This window comes from Myxocyprinus asiaticus, chromosome 29 (assembly GCF_019703515.2).
Source record: "Myxocyprinus asiaticus isolate MX2 ecotype Aquarium Trade chromosome 29, UBuf_Myxa_2, whole genome shotgun sequence".
Taxonomy (NCBI): domain Eukaryota; kingdom Metazoa; phylum Chordata; class Actinopteri; order Cypriniformes; family Catostomidae; genus Myxocyprinus; species Myxocyprinus asiaticus.
Window position 1 is genome coordinate 34424292 of NC_059372.1, and position 16223 is coordinate 34440514.

A 16223-nucleotide genomic window follows, 5' to 3' on the forward strand; every position below is an offset into this window, starting at 1 on the left:
ACATAGTTGGACTGAAATCGTGGTCTTATTAGTTGTCTTATTAATATGATGTTGAATCTGTCAGCGAAAAAAAGAATATAATGTAGTAATGTAGTGAAAAAGCGTCAGAACCACGGCTTCTTTCTAATGCCTATCAACAGAGAAACATGCTTTTTGCCATCATAAGCTGTAGTTCCAGCATCTACAAGCAGGGGCTAACGGGGACCTGTTAACCAGCTAATTCCTGACCCCTTGGTAGTACTCTTGGAACACTGAATGTCCAATCAGATTAAAGGAACACAACTAACTGTTGTTTAATGTTTAAACTGAATCAGATTGGGTGGTCAGACCACAAGCATATCTATAAGAGAATTATTAGAAAACTTCAATGGTTGTTTACTTTTAAAAAAAACAGTGTTGGATAGTAATGTAATCCGGATTTTCAATGGATGACATAATAAGACATCAGTTACATTGCCTGTCAGTCTCGACATTCATTTATTTATTTCTCATTTACTTATGTTTAATGGAAGGAGTGTAAATGGGTATTTAAAGGGATAGTTCACCCAAAAATGAAAATTCTCTCATTTACTAATGCCATCCCAGATGTGTATGACTTTCTATCTTCTGCAGAACACGAATGTAGATTGTTAGAAGAATTTTTCAGCTCTGTAGCTCAATTCAATGCAAGTGAATGGGTGCCAAAACTTTGAAGCTCCAAAACCACATAAAGGCATCATTAAAGTTATCCATACGCCTTCAGTGGTTAAATCAATGTCTTCAGAAGTGATATGATAGGTGTGGGTGAGAAACAGATAAATATTTAAGTCAATTTGTACTATCAATCTCAACTTTCACTTTCACATTCTTCTTCTTTTATTTTTGGCAATTCGCATTGTTTGTGCATATCACCACCTACTTGGCAGGGAGGAGAATTTATGGTAAAAACGAACTAAAATATTGATCTGTTTATCACCCACTCCTATCATATCGCTTCAGAATCAGAGTGAGCTTTATTGCCAAGTGTTCTCACATACACATGGAATTGTTCCCTATCTGTCACTCACTCGACGTTGGTGTCGATGTAGTGACACTAGGGGTCACTCTTGGGAGCCCGAGACACCTCTGGTCTTTGATAAAAGGCCAATGAAAATTGGCGAGTGGTATTTGCATGCCACTCCCCCGAACATACGGGTATAAAAGGAGCTGGTATGCAACCACTCATTCAGATTTTCTCTTCGGAGCCGAACGGTCATGCTCGCTGAGCTGAATATTACTGTTCATTCACCTGCTGGATCTGACGGCGCATTTCAGCGGCTTCTCCCTCCTCTGCACTGGTGCACTGCAGAGAATGCCCCTGGGCGCTTCGGCAGAAAAACTAGAGAGTATATTTTCTGAAAGAGCATTTTTCCCCTCTAAAAGAGTATATATTTCTCTAAAAGAGCGCACACACGGAACGTCTTTTTAAAGATGCTTTTCCGATTGTGTGTTATTCCTGGTTGTGCTCGTTATCTCTCACCTTCTAACGATCACGATCACTGTCTTTCGTGTCTGGGCACTGCTCACGCGGAGACAGCATTCGTGGATGGTCACGTTCTCATTGCGAGAATATGTCCATGGCAACGTTGCGGTCGCGGCTCACCTTCGTAAGAAAGCGAGCCACCCCAGAGGCTCCCGCCTCGGTCCTTTTACCCACGGGTTTGAGGCCAGCGCGGCTAGCACTGGGGGCGATTTGGGGACCCCAATGGGACCGCCTCCGCCGGGTATCCCCCCGCGGACCTCCCATTCCCCAGCACGCTCGTCTGCCCCGATCGGGCTTCCGGGTGAGTCCGCCGGCTCGTCTCACGGCGAGTTCGACCTCTTATTCGGAGCCCGCGAAAGTGATGAGCTCTCGAGTGCAGCATCGGAGAGCGGGCTCGTCCAGTCGGAAGCCTCAGCTGGGCTCCTCCCTTCGGGGTCGATCGCCCAGTCACAGGCTGACGCGGAGATGACGACATGCTTTCCCGGACAGCCGCGAGCGTCGGTTAGAGTGGATTTCACTGCTCTTCCCTGAACCCTCGCGGCTCGGTGATTGGTTCCTGGGCTCGCGGCGCCACTCAAAGCCACACCCTGCCCCATTCCTTTCTTCCCGGAAGTGCATGAAGAGCTGACAAGGTCGCGGGAGGCACTTTTTACTGCCCGGTCCCGATCTTTTCAGCTTCCCCGCTCTCACTACCCTCGATGGTGGGGCGGCCAAGGGTTATTCGGCAATCCCCCGGTGGATAAAGGCGCTCACGGTGCACCTATGCCCGCAGAGCGCCGCCACCTGGTGCGGGTGCCCAAAGCCCCCGTCCAAGGCCCGTAGGTTTACGTCGTCTCTGACGGCCAAGGCCTACGGTGCCGCTGGACAAGCCGCCTCTGCCCTGCACGCCATGGCTCTCCTACAAGTCCGCCAAGGCGCTAAAGGAACTGCACAAGGGTAGTTCCGCCCCGGGATTGATGCAGGAACTGCGCTCGGCGACCGACCTCGCTCTCCGAGCGACGGAGGTCACAGCGCGGTCTCTCGGGCGGACGATGGCCACACTAGTGGTCCAGGAGCGCCACCTTTGGCTCAACCTGGTCGAGATGGGTGAGGCCGACAGGACACGATTCCTTGCTGCCCCCATTTCCCAGGCGGGCCTATTCGGCGACACTGTCGAGGACTTTGCCCAGCAGTTCTCGATGGTAGAGCAGTAGATGGATGCTAGCCGGCTTATCCTGCCCCGGCGCGGCTCAAGATCCCGCACCCCATCTACTCATCGCCGAAGGCGTCCCCCTGCGGTGACTGCACCGGCTCCGCCGCAGCCCACCCCTTCGGCCTGGCCCCGGCGTGGAGCCCACCGCAGGAAGCAGAAGCCACCCGTCTCGCGGCCGCCCAGAACCCGTGAAAGGCTTCAAAGCACCCTTGAGACAGGCGACCCAGGGACAACGAAACCTGCTGCTTTGGAGCTGGTAAGCAGATCTTCATCTTTTTGTTACCTTTTGCATTTAATTGCGCTGAATGCCCAAGTGGCTGCAGTACTCAAGAGCTCAGCAAGAGTGGTTTCCTTGTTCCCTGGGTCACATATCCGGTGTGTACGGCTGGCATCACGACCACCGTCCACCACTCCATTTGGCAGGTTGGCGCTCCAGCGGCGGTCTCCCGCCCTGAGCGCCCAGCTGTGGCACAAATCCGCCCCCGATGTGACAGTCTCCACGGGTCACGAGGACAGGCCTCTTCCTCCCCCGTCCCAGGCTGTTCCGGGGGTGGTCAAAAGGAGCCAGGTAAGTGCTTCGATGTCCTCGGAATGTGGTGTGACACCTCGAGCTTCGCCCCGCCGCGAACTTGGACGCATGTCTTGCGCTTTCCAGTCCGTCATGAGGGCTGGTCCGGACCATCCGACTCGGCTGCGCGATTCACTTCGCCGGGCATCTGCCCAGGTCCAGCGGTGTCCACTTCACCTTGGTGAAAGACGGAAATGCTGCTACCTTGCGCGGAGATCGTAAGGGAGGTGGGCATTCGCATTCTCAACTATCTCGACGACTGGCTAATCTTAGCTCACTCTCGAGATGTGTTATGCGCACACAGGGACCTGGTGCTCTCACACCTCAGCCGACTAGGGCTTCGGGTCAACTGGGAAAAGAGCAAGCTCCTCCCGGTTCAGAGCATCTCTTTTCTCGGTTTGGAGTTGGACTCAGTCTCCTTGACGGCGCATCTTACGAGCGAGTGCGCCCAGTCAGTGCTGGCCTGTTTGAAGGCGTTCATACAGAAAACAGCGGTTCCACTGAAACTTTTTCAGAGGCTCCTGGGGCATATGGCATCCTCGGCGGTGGACACCCCGCTCGGGTTGATGCATATGAGGCCGCTTGAGCACTGGCTCCAGACTTGAGTCCCGAGACGGGCATGGCGCCACGGGACACACCGCGTGGCCATTACGTCGGTCTGTCACCGTCTTTTCAGCCCTTGGACCGACCTCTCTTTCTACGAGCAGGTGTTCCCCTAGAACTGGTCTCCAGGCACGTCGTGGCCAAGACAGACGCCTCCAAAACGGGCTGGGGCGCTGTTGACAACGGGCACGCAGCCGCCGGTCTCTGGATGGGTCCGCGGCTGCGTTGGCACATCAACTGCCTCAAGTTACTGGCAATTCTACTCGCCCTGCGGAGGTTCCGGCCATTGATCCAGGGCAAGCACGTGCTAGTTCAGACAGACAGCACGGCAGCGGTAGCATATGTCAACCGCCAAGGTGGTCTGCGCTCCCGCTGTATGTCCTAACTCGCCCGCCGTCTCCTCCAACGGAGTCAGCAGCACCAAGTCGCTGCAAGCCACTCATATCCCAGGCAACCTCAACACTTCGGCGGACGTGCAGTCACAACAGGTTACCCTCAAGGGAGAGTGGAGACTCCACCTTCAGGTGGTCCAGCTGATTAGAGTCGATTCGGTCAGGCACAGGTGCACCTGTTCGCCTCCCAAGAATCCTCCCCACTGCCCGCTCTGGTACGCCCTGACCGAGGCCTTCCTCGGCATAGATGTGCTGGCACACAGCTGGTCCCCTGGCATTCGCAAATATGCGTTTTCCCCCAGTGAGCCGGCTCGCACAGACCCTGTGCAAGGTCAGGGAGGACGAGGAGAAGGTCATCCTGGTAAGCACCCTACTGGCCCACCCAGATGTGGTGCTCGGACCTCACGCTCCTCGTGACAGCTCCCCCCTGGCAAATTCCCCCAAGGAAGGACCTTCTTTCTCAGGGAAGGGGCACCATCCGGCACCCGCGCCCAGACCTCTGGAATATCCATGTCTGGCCCCTGGACGGGACGCGGAAGACCTAAGCTGTCTCCCACCTGCGGTGGTAGACACGTTCACTCAGGCTAAGGCTCCCTCTACGAGGCGCCTGTATGCCTTTAAGTGGCGTCTGTTTGCTAAGTGGTGTTCTTCCCGTCAGGAAGACCCCCAGAGGTGCACAGTCAGATCAGTGCTTTCCTTCCTGCGAGAGAGGTTGGAAGGGAGGCTGTCCCCTTCCACCTTGAAGGTGTACGTTGCTGCCATAGCAGCACACCATGACACAGTCAACGGTAAGTCCTTAGGGAAGCATGATCTGATCATCAGGTTCCTAAAGAGGCGCCAGGAGGCTGAATCCCTCCAGGCCGCACCTCGTTCCCTCATCGGACCTCTGTAGTTTTTCAGGGTCTACAGAGAGCCCCCTTTGAGCTTTGCAGTCAGCCGGGCTTAAGGCACTCTCCTTGAAGACTGCCCTCCTGACTGCGCTCACTTCCATCAAGAGGGTAGTTGACCTGCAAGCGTTCTCTGTCAGCGAAACGTGCCTGGAGTTCGGTCCGGGCTATTCTCACGTGATCCTGAGACCCCCGACCAGGCTATGTGCCCAAGGTTCCCACCACTCCTTTTAGGGACCAGGTGGTGAACCTGCAAGCGCTGCCCCAGGAGGAGGCAGACCCAGCCCTGTCGTTGCTGTGTCCGGTGCACGCTTTACGCATCTATTTGGATCGCACGCAGAGCTTTAGAATCTCTGAGCAGCTCTTTGTCTGCTTTGGTGCACAGCGGAAAGGAAGCGCTGTCTCAAAGCAGAGGATCACCCACTGGCTCATTGACGCCATAACTATGGCATGTCTCGCCCAAAACATGCCGCCCCCGGTAGGGCTACGAGCCCATTCTACCCGTGGTGTAGCGGCTTCTTGGGCCCTGGCCAGAGGTGCCTCTCTAACAGACATTTGCAGAGCAGCAGGCTGGGCAACACCCAACACCTTTGCAAGGTTCTACAACCTCCGGGTGGAACCGGTTTCGTCCCAGGTAGTGGCACGCAACACAAGCGGATAAGCCCGGGATAGCCGGCCGGGTGTATCGCTTGCACATAGCGCCTTCCACCTCCTTTTGAGCTGAAGACATGCGCTGTTAATTCCCAGTAGTGTTCACAAAAGTTGTTCCCTGGTTGACTTCCTCCAAGCCCTGTGGCAGTCGAGTTTTTGGAGAGACTCGCTGCTGGCCCAGTACACGCGCTAACTAAGAGCCCGGTTCTGGGGTAGGTGCTCCGCATGTGGCGGTTCCCTGTAAGGCTAACCCCATGCGATCTATATCTTCCGCTAGTTCGTTTCCCTACTGGCAAACTGCGTCTTCCTTGGGCAGAGCCCCTCTGCCCCAGTCCCCATGTTGTAGTAACTCCTCCCCCATTGGGCAGGATCTACCTTGAAGGCTCTCCACATGGTTGGAAAGACCATGTGATGTATTCTTCCACTTAAATACCCCCCCCTCTCTTGGCGCGAGGTGTGGTCTCCGCGGTGTCCTCCCCTTGGGACCTGGCGGCCCAGTCGGATAATCCCCCTTCTTTTTTAGGGAGTGGAAAAAGAGAAGGGGAAAGAGGCCACGACTGGGTTAAGCCTGTCTCTATCTCTGGGTAGTCGACTTGTCCCCAAAAAGGGCCGTTCGACACTCATAACTATGTTGGGGGAGGTTACGTGTCAACCTGGTGTGCTGGCTATGAGGCACACAGCAAGTCTGCCCACCACACACCGCCAAATCACGTAACACAGTTCAGCCTTGTGGCGTTTTGTATAGGGACCCCTAGTGTCACTACATCGACACCAACGTCGAGTGAGTGACAGATAGGGAACATCATGGTTACTGGTGTAACCTCCGTTCCCTGATGGAGGGAACGAGACGTTGGTCCCTCCTGCCACAACGCTGAACTACCCGCTGAAATGGCTGGACCTTATATCGGCTCCTCAGCGTAAAACCAGAATGAGTGGTTGCATACCAGCTCCTTTTATACCCGTATGTTCGGGGGAGTGGCATGCAAATACCACTCGCCAATTTTCATTGGCCTTTTATCAAAGACCAGAGGTGTCTCGGGCTCCCAAGAGTGACCCCTAGTGTCACTACATCGACACCAACGTCTCGTTCCCTCCATCAGGGAACGGAGGTTACACTAGTAACCATGACGTTTTTGGTGATAGGAGAAACAAGTGCACACAGAACATTACAGTGAGACACAGAATAGAAAACAAGGTAAGAGTATAAATAGACATATAAATAATAGGACATATAACAGAATGGCTTATGTACATGTGCAAGTGGTAATGTATGTGCAGGTAGGGGTATGTATAGTTATTGAATTAAATATGTGAATTTACATATGTACATGAGAAATGTATTTACATTATTGCACTATGGGGGAGTCCTGAGGCAGTTTAATTGTTCATGAGGAAAATGGCCTGAGGGTAAAAACTGTTCTTGTGTCTGGATGTTCTGGTGCTCAGTGCTCTGTAGCGCCGGCCAGAGGGCAACAGTTCAAAGAGGGAGTGGGCAGGGTGTGTTAGGTCCAGAATGATTCTACATACACGTTTCCTCACTCTGGAGACGTACAGGTCTTGGAGGGTGGGCAGTGGGGCACCAATAATCCTCTCAGCAGTCCTGACTGTCCGTTATAGTTTCCTTCTTTCTGATTTGGTGACTGAACTAAACAGGCAGTTGTAGATGTACACAGGACAGACTCAATGATGGCTGAGTAGAACTGCGTCAGCAGCTCTAGTGGCAGGTTGAACTTCCTAAGCTGGTGAAGGAAGTACAACCTCTGCTGAGCCTTCTTCACAATGGAGTCTATGTGGGTGTCCCACTTCCGGTCCTGAGAGATGGTAGAGCCCAGGAACATGAATGACTCCACTGCTGCCACAGTGCTGTACAGAATGGTGTTGGGGGGGGGGTGTATTTCTCCTGAAGTCCACTATCATCTCCACTGTTTTGAGCCTGTTCAGCTCAAGGTTGTTGTGATTGCACCAGCCAGCTGTTCAACTTCCTGTCTGTATGTAGACTCGTCACTGTCGCGGATGAGGCCGATGACCATGGTGTTCAGAAGCTTGAAAGTGAGGTCCTTTGCAATGCAGTCATTCGTGTACAGGGAGAAGAGCAGTGGAGAGAGAACACATCCCTGAGGAGCACCGGTGCTAAAAGTGAGGGTCCTGGATGTGAGTTTCCCCAGCCTCACTAGCTGCTGCCTATCTGTCAGAAAGCTGATGATCCATCGACAGATTGTGGTGGGCATGGAGAGCTGGATCACTTTGGTTGAGTGAAGATCAGTCATGATGGTATTGAAGGCTGAACTGAAGTCCACAAATAGGATCCTTGCATAAGTCCCAGGTCTGTCGAGATGTTGCAAGATATAATGCAGTCCCATATTGACAGCATCATCCACAGACCTGTTTGCTTGGTAAGCAAATTGAAGGGGGTTCAGCAGGGGTCCAGTGATATACTTCAGGTAGGCCAAAACCAGTCTCTCAAACGACTTCATGACCTTGACGTGAGAGCGACAGGTCTGTAGTCATTAAGTCCTGTGATTTTGGGTTTTTTGGGGACCGGAATGATGGTGGAGTATTTGAAGCAGCAGGGAACTTCACACTGCTCCAGTGATCTATTGAAGATCTGTGTGAAGAATAAGAAGATATAGATTTAACCACTGGAGTCTTATGGATTACTTTTATGCTGCCTTTATGTGCTTTTTGGAGCTTCAAATTTTTGGTCACCATTCACTTGCATTGTGAGGATCTACAGGGCTGAAATATTCTTCTAAAAATCTTTGTTTGCATTCTGCAGAAGAAAGAAAGTCATACACATCTGGGATTGTTAAATGATGAAATAATGTTTGAGTGAACTATTCCTGTAATACATTAGAATTTAATCAAATGAGTAATCCAAAAGTAATCAGATTAGATTAACTAAAACGTATGTAATCAGTAACATAATTTAACCATTTTAGATGTGTCATTTGTAATCAGTACCATATTACATTTCAGAAGTATTTAACCAAACACTGAATAATAATAACCAGGTGGCAGTGTTTTTGTGTTATTGCAAAGCTGTTATCTGTAAAAAACGTGTGTCATTTTTAAGGTCATAAGTGTATCTTTGTGAGGGCGCTTAAACGCTAGAAACATCTAGAGTGTTTGATGGATAGGAATGCATAAGATCAATGAAAAGGACATGCATAAGGCAATGAAAAGAGCCAGGTCAGTTTAAAATGAAGTGGAAATATAGTTGAATTGGATTGAACCCGCCTCTCTGAAATTCTCAACGGTGAACAGATAGTGATGTCAGAATTCTTTGCAAAGCACCGTCTCCATTAAAAATAAATGCATTTGCTGCGTTATTTGACACTGCATAAACTAGTGTAGGTGGCCTATTTATTATATCAAAAGTGACAATAGTGTGAATGCATGTTAACACGTGTCACATGTCAATTCTATACCCATTAGTCCTAAACCCAAGTCTCACCATTTTTTATTAATATTGTTTTATTTCAGAAAGAATGGAGAGATGTTTGTCTGTCATCTTTGTAAAGGTCTTATGCCCTGCTCTCATATGCACTGTGCATAGATTATCTGATCCGCGTGTCATATGCAAAGCTTTGTTGCATTTTTTTCAAAATCAATCAAAATACCAGCACAGGTCTGTGCCAAGTATGTTGGAACTTTCCAAGATTCAAAAGAATTCTGAATGCGTGGTATAACCATTAGCTTTTAAACTCTGCAGCGTGGTGCTTCGTTGAATGTGAGGTGCATTGTGAAATAAATTACAGTTTAGCACCTACTGTATGCAAAGAGTGAGAATTCTGTAACTCGCACTGAAGTGGAAGATTTCAAGGTCTTTACACTTTCTCAGGAAAAGAATGACTGATGCACTCTTATATTGTAAGAAGTGGTTTGAATAGTAGGTGTAAAAATGCATCAGAAATCTCAGTCATAGCTGTTTTGAATTGCACTATTTTTGTTATCAAAATGAATATCCTTTAATGACAGTTGTTGGTTTTAGACACAATGTACAGATTTCTGTACAGTTATGTATTTTGGAACTATATTATTGTGTACATGGTTGTTTGTACATTTGTAGCCAATAAATCTTGCCATAAAGCATTATGAAAACAGTGTGGTTTCTTTTATTTTACAAATAACTAAAGACCAACTTTCCAAAAACCTGAGTTGGTTTCTTGAAGCACTTCTTTACATTAACAAGAGATCTTTTAAAACTGTAGATTATAATAGTTCCAAGGCATGTGGTCAGATTCAAAAATAAAAAAGTAAAGGCATTCAGTGAGATGTTTGTTTTAAAGTCTTTCATTTGTAAGGATTGGGTAAACCTGGTTTTTAGGTCTCTCAGGTCTTACCTAAATGGTGCTCATCTGCTTACTAGCTGAGGCAGTCTAGACCTCTGCCTAATGAGATTAATGTCATCACCAGTGGCGGATTTAGGCATGGGCGACATGGGCAGCGACATTGTGTGGGGGGGAGGGGAGGTGGCAGCACAGACAGCATCTTGACAGGGGACAAGTAGGTGTCCTGAAGTCCACCAGCCATCTCATCTACAACCCCCAGCCACCCCCAACTTTTGTTGGTGGGGAGGAGGGGGGTGCTGAAGCGGGCTTCACCCAGGGTGCCATACGGATGAGGTAAAATTAGAATGCGAACAAGAGATGTGAATTGAAGGAATTGTTTAAGCCGATAATTTGTGTGGTAATTGTTCGTCAAACAATAGGAAACTGCTGTGCTGTTTTGTGGTTTATTTCATCATGCTTTGTTGAATTTGAGCTGTAAAATCTGTTTCGACTCTCTGGTTGCTAAGGAAACTGTCTTTTGGAGAATTTTTTGGTAGCTAAGGGCAGGTGAGTTAAGGAGAGAGGATTCCTTTCGCATGTTTTCAATGATATAAGAGCACTGGCTACCTACAGTGTCTGGCACTAGATGACACGTTGAAAGAATAGAATTGAATGGAAAGGATATAACTGATGTGAAAGTGACAGTAATTCTTCTTTTGTTGTGCTAAATATTGAACATGAATGGGTGATGTCACGAAAAAATGCCCAAGTAACTTTTTCCCCCAAAATCAAGACTAAATATATATATATTTACATTTATGCATTTGGCAGACGCTTTTATCCAAAGCGACTTACAGTGCCCTTATTACAGGGACAATCCCCCTGGAGCAACCTGGAGTTAAGTGCCTTGCTCAAGGACACAATGGTGGTTGCTGTGGGGATTGAACCAACAACCTTTTTGCTTACCAGTTCAGTGCTTTAGTCCACTGCACCACCACCACTCCGGCAATTATATATATATATATATATATATGTGACTCCAGCCAGGTCTCCTAAGCAACCAAATTGGCCTGGTTGCTAGGGAGGGTAGAGTCACATGGGGTAACCTCCTCCTGGTCACTATAATGTGGTTTGTTCTCAGTGGGGCGCGTGGTGAGTTGAGCGTGGTTGCCGCGGTGGGTGGCGTGAAGCCTCCACACATGCTATGTCTCCGTGGCAACGCGCTCAACAAGCCACGTGATAAGATGCAAGGGTTGATGGTCTCAGACGCGGAGGCAACTGGGATTCGTCCTCCGCCACCCAGACTGAGGCGAATCACTACGCGACCACGAGGACTTAAAAACACATTGGGAATTGGGCATTCCAAATTGGGGGAAAAAATCCTCAAAAAAAAAAAAAATGACTAATACAATAATTGTTCTATTAAAATCTGCATCAGTTTAAGGCAGCACAATAAATGTTAGTTACACATTCATGACATACCACTATTATGTATTACTTTACGCTTTAAATAATATATCTTTTCTCTTTGAGAATTGTGGGCTAAATGTGCTTAATTGTCATGAAAATGTCACAATGCAAACAAATTTATTTATAATTTGTAATTAACTGGTTTTCTGCAATAATTGGTCATAAAATGTGATCTCATCTTCATCAAAGTCACAAGTATAGACAAACAACAATGTGCTAACAACACACAAACAATTATAGTCTTTATTGAACACATTCCATTAAACATTCACAGTGCTGTGGAAAAAGTAAGTGAAAACTTGTATTTAATAACTGGTCAATCCTTCTTTGGCAGCAATAACCTCAACCAAGTGTAACCTCAACTAAGCTGCGGATTAGACCTGCACAACGTTCAGAAGGAATTTTGGACCATTCTTCCTTTCAGAACTGCTTCAGCTCAGCCATATTCTTTGGATGTCTGGTGTGAATGGCTCTCTTGAGATCATTCCACAGCATCTCTATTGGGTTAAGGTTTGGGCTCTGACTGGGCCACTCCAAAAGGTGGATTTATTATTATTTTAATTTTTTTCCAGCCATTCTGTATTGGATTTACTTCAATGTTTAATGTCATTGTTCTGGTGCATCACCCAACTTCTACAGAGTTTTAGCTGGCGCACAGCCACCCTGACATTATCCTGTAGGATATCTTGATATACTTGGAAACACATTTTTTCCTTGATGATGACAAGCGATCCAGGCCCCGAAGCAGCAAAGCAGCCCCAAATCATGATGCTCCCTCTACCGTGCTTCACCATTGGGATTATGTTTTCATGTTGGTATGCAGTGCCCTATTTACACCATACGTAGTGCACCATGTTCTTCCCAAACAATTCAACCTTAGTTTCATCAGTCCACAAAACAGTTTCCCAGAAGCGTTATGGAGTGTCAAGGTGGATATTTGGCAAACTTTAAACGTGCAGCAATGTTTTTGTTGGAAAGCAGCGGCTTCCTTCATGGTGTCCTGCCATGGACACCATGCCTGTTTAATGTTTTCCATATGGTAGACTCATGAACAGAGATGTTAACCAGATCCGATAATTCCTTCAAGTCTTAAGCTGTCACTCTAGGGTTCTTTTTTACCTCATTGAGCATTCTGCGGTGTGCACTTTGAGTAATCTTGGCTGGACAGCCACTTCTAGGGAGAGTAGCCACAGTACTAAATTGTCTCCATTTATAGACTATTTGTCTAACTGTGGACAGATGTATATATCTAAGCTTTTGCATAAAACTGAAAAGGGTTACAAAGTTATCTCAAAGCAAAAATTCTTGATCGTACAGTAGGTCTGAAATCTGAAATCTCTTTTTTGTGAGGCATGGTCCACATCAGCAGATGCTTCTTGTAAATAGCAAACTCAAAATGTTTAAGTGCTTTTTATAAGTCAAAGTAGCTTTAACCCACACCTCCATACTTGTTTCATTAATTGGATTCCAGGTTTGCCAACTCAAACTATAATTAGCTTTTGTTGACGTCTTTAGCCTAGTAGTTCACTTACTTTTTCCATAGCACTGTGAATGTTTAATGGTATGGGTTCAATAAAGACATGAAATATTATAATTGTTTGTGTGTTGTTAGCTTAAGTGCATTGTGCTTTGTCTATAATTGTGACTTTGATGAAGATGAGATCACATTTTATGACCAATTAATGTGGAAAACTAGCTAATTCCAAAGGGTTCACATACTTTTTCTTCGTACTGTGTATGTATATATATATATATATATATATATATATATATATATATATATATATATATATATATATATATATATAGGTAGAGATATTTATGGTCAACTGTGTTTAATTGTCATATGCCACAATAAATAAATAAAATCGATTCTGCCACTCTATAATAATAAAATGATACAAAATTATATCAATAAATAAAATATTAATACAAAATATAATTTTTTATTTCTTTCTTTTGATTTTTGTTTTAAACCCAGCTCTCTAAACATGACCTGGACACAGGTTTCATGAGATTTCTTTAAACAAAAAGAGGCATGTGGCTATTTTTAGTGTAATGTAACTTTCTCCAATTTGTCATCCTTTTAGGCCTTAAAAATGCCTAAAATAAAAATAGCCCAGACACTACCCATTAAAATAATTATAGTTAACATTAATCAACCCATTACCTTTTTGCAGTGATGGTTGCTGTTAATTAAAATCATTCTATCCAATAGAGAGAGAGAGATTAACGCAGAGTTTTGGTAAGTAGGCTTGGCACTGATGCCATGTGTAGGGATTTAACACTTTTCACATATTAACTCTCATACTTCTAGCAGCTTAACCTGCATATGAGTGTTCAGTGTCTGATCAGCTCTCTCTCTCTCTCTCTCTCTCTCTCTCTCTCGCTCTCTTTCTCTCTGTCCACAGTTAACGACTTCACAGTGATCAGGAAGAAGTTTAAGTGCCCATACTGCAGTTTTTCTGCCATGCACCAGTGCATCCTGAAAAGGCATATGCGCTCACATACAGGCGAGAGGCCGTATCCCTGTGAGATCTGCGGAAAGAAGTTCACCAGGAGGGAGCACATGAAACGCCATACGCTGGTGAGTGCAGAGCATTACCATGATCAGCCAACAGAGGGAGGCAGTGAGTCTGTGTACAGAGATATACAGAGACAGAGTTCAGCGCCGCACACAACTGAAATATATATATATATATATATATATATATATATATATATATATATATATATACACATATATATACACACACACATACTGGTGGCCAAAAGTTTGGAATAATGTACAGATTTTGCTGTTTCGGAAGGAAATTGGTACTTTAATCAACCAAAAGTGGAATTCAACTGATCACTAAGTATAGTCAGGGCATTACTGATATAAAAAACACTGCACAATCACAATTTGAAAAAAGTCATTTTTTTGTAATTAATATTTTTTATTGATCCATATATACACCACAAAGAAAAATGAACACATATACAACGAATCAACATTCAAACCCCACTAATATCCCTCCCCATTCACCAACCCCACCCTGACCCCCAACGAACACCCCTGTGGTCCCACATAATAACACACACACACAACCAAAAAAAAAAAAAAAAACAGAAAACAAAAAAGAAAATATAATAAACATACATAATTAAATTAAACAACACTCTCTACATCCCCTCCCCAAGAGTACCCCCCCCACCCCCCCCAAAAAAACCAGCCTTCTACTTACCCCTTCCTCGAAAGCAGCCACCCTCCCCATTTCCACACACCAGTCCGAAAATGAGGGCACTCCATCCGACTTCCATCCCCTTAAAATTATTTGCCTGCCGATTATGAGACTGGTCAGAACCCAATTTTTAATGTAATTATCCCCCAAACTTATGACCGCCCCATCACCCAAAATACAGAGTCTGGGACAAAGTAAAATTTGAGTGCTCAAAATATCACACATACAACTCTGAACTTTCAACCAAAATTCTTGAATATTAGCAGCCCCCCCCCCCAAAATGGATTGTGTCTCCATCTTCTGATTGGCATCGCCAGCAGGTGGGTGTGCCTTTAAGACCAAGCCTATATAATCTAGAGGGGGTCCAATAAAATTAATGTAATATCTTGAATTGCATAAGGTGAATCCTTGCATCTCTAGATACAGACTTGACATTTTTTAGAATCCTAGCCCACACTTCCTCCTCCAATACCAAGTTAAATTCGTTCTTCCATAATCTCTTGATAGAAATTAAAGCTCTGTCCCCCAGACTCTGTATTAGCAGGGAGTAATACACTGATGCCTCATGACCTTTTCCAAAAGCAGTATTCACCTCTCACAGAGTATCTGGTGCTTTAGGGGGGTGTATGCTACTCCCAAAAATATTACAGAGTAGGTGGTACAGCTGTAAATACCTGTAGAACTGAGATCTGGGAATCTCAAGTGTTGAAACAAATTTTCAAAAGATTTAAACACTCCACTCTCAAATAGGTCACCGAGTGTAGTAACCCCCCTCACAATCCACTCTGACCAGCAGAAAGGGGACCTTTCAATACATAATTTGGGGTTCAGCCATATGCTTGAGGCAACATTTAAATAAATGTCCGAATTAAACATTCTGGACACTTTTGTCCATACCGCATGCAAATGCGAGATAATGGGGTGTAACTTAACTTCTCCGGTTAGCTTGATAGAAAGGCTTTGCGATGGCAAAATAGGTGCATGAATTCCTGTTCAGTACCAAACCAGGGAGGGGCTCTCTCAGGTGGAAGCGACCAATGAGCCAAATGTCTAAGACCGAATGCATAATAATAAAACAAAATCTTGGGTAGGCCTAGCCCACCTATGTCAGTCGACCTATGTAATTTATTAAAATGTAATCTGGGACACTTACCATTCCAAATGAAGGACTTCGCTATACTATATAATACTGAAATAAGAGAGGGGGACATCTACAGGGAGAGATTGTAGCAGGTAGTTACATTTTGGAATACAATTCATTTTAATAATATTAACCTTCCCAATCATAGATAAATGTATTGAAGCCCACCTTCCCACATCGCTCGAAAACCTTTTAATTAAGGGGTCAAAATTAACTCTTAACTAAATCAGACAAATTTGCTGGGAATAAAATGCCCAAATACTTAATACCCTGTTTGGGCCACTGGAAGGCGCCCGGCTGTACGCTGTCTGAGCCAAAGCTTC

General features: G+C 46.0%; 1 protein-coding gene across 1 annotated transcript in view; it reads left to right on the forward strand.

Moving 5' to 3' along the window:
* LOC127420484 (zinc finger and BTB domain-containing protein 46-like) overlaps positions 1 to 16223 on the forward strand; it is a 156601-nt gene that overhangs the window by 127682 nt on the left and 12696 nt on the right. The window contains exon 4 of the mRNA XM_051662814.1: positions 13947 to 14122. Coding sequence (XP_051518774.1) covers positions 13947 to 14122 — 176 coding nt within the window. The remainder of the gene's footprint in view (positions 1 to 13946; positions 14123 to 16223) is intronic.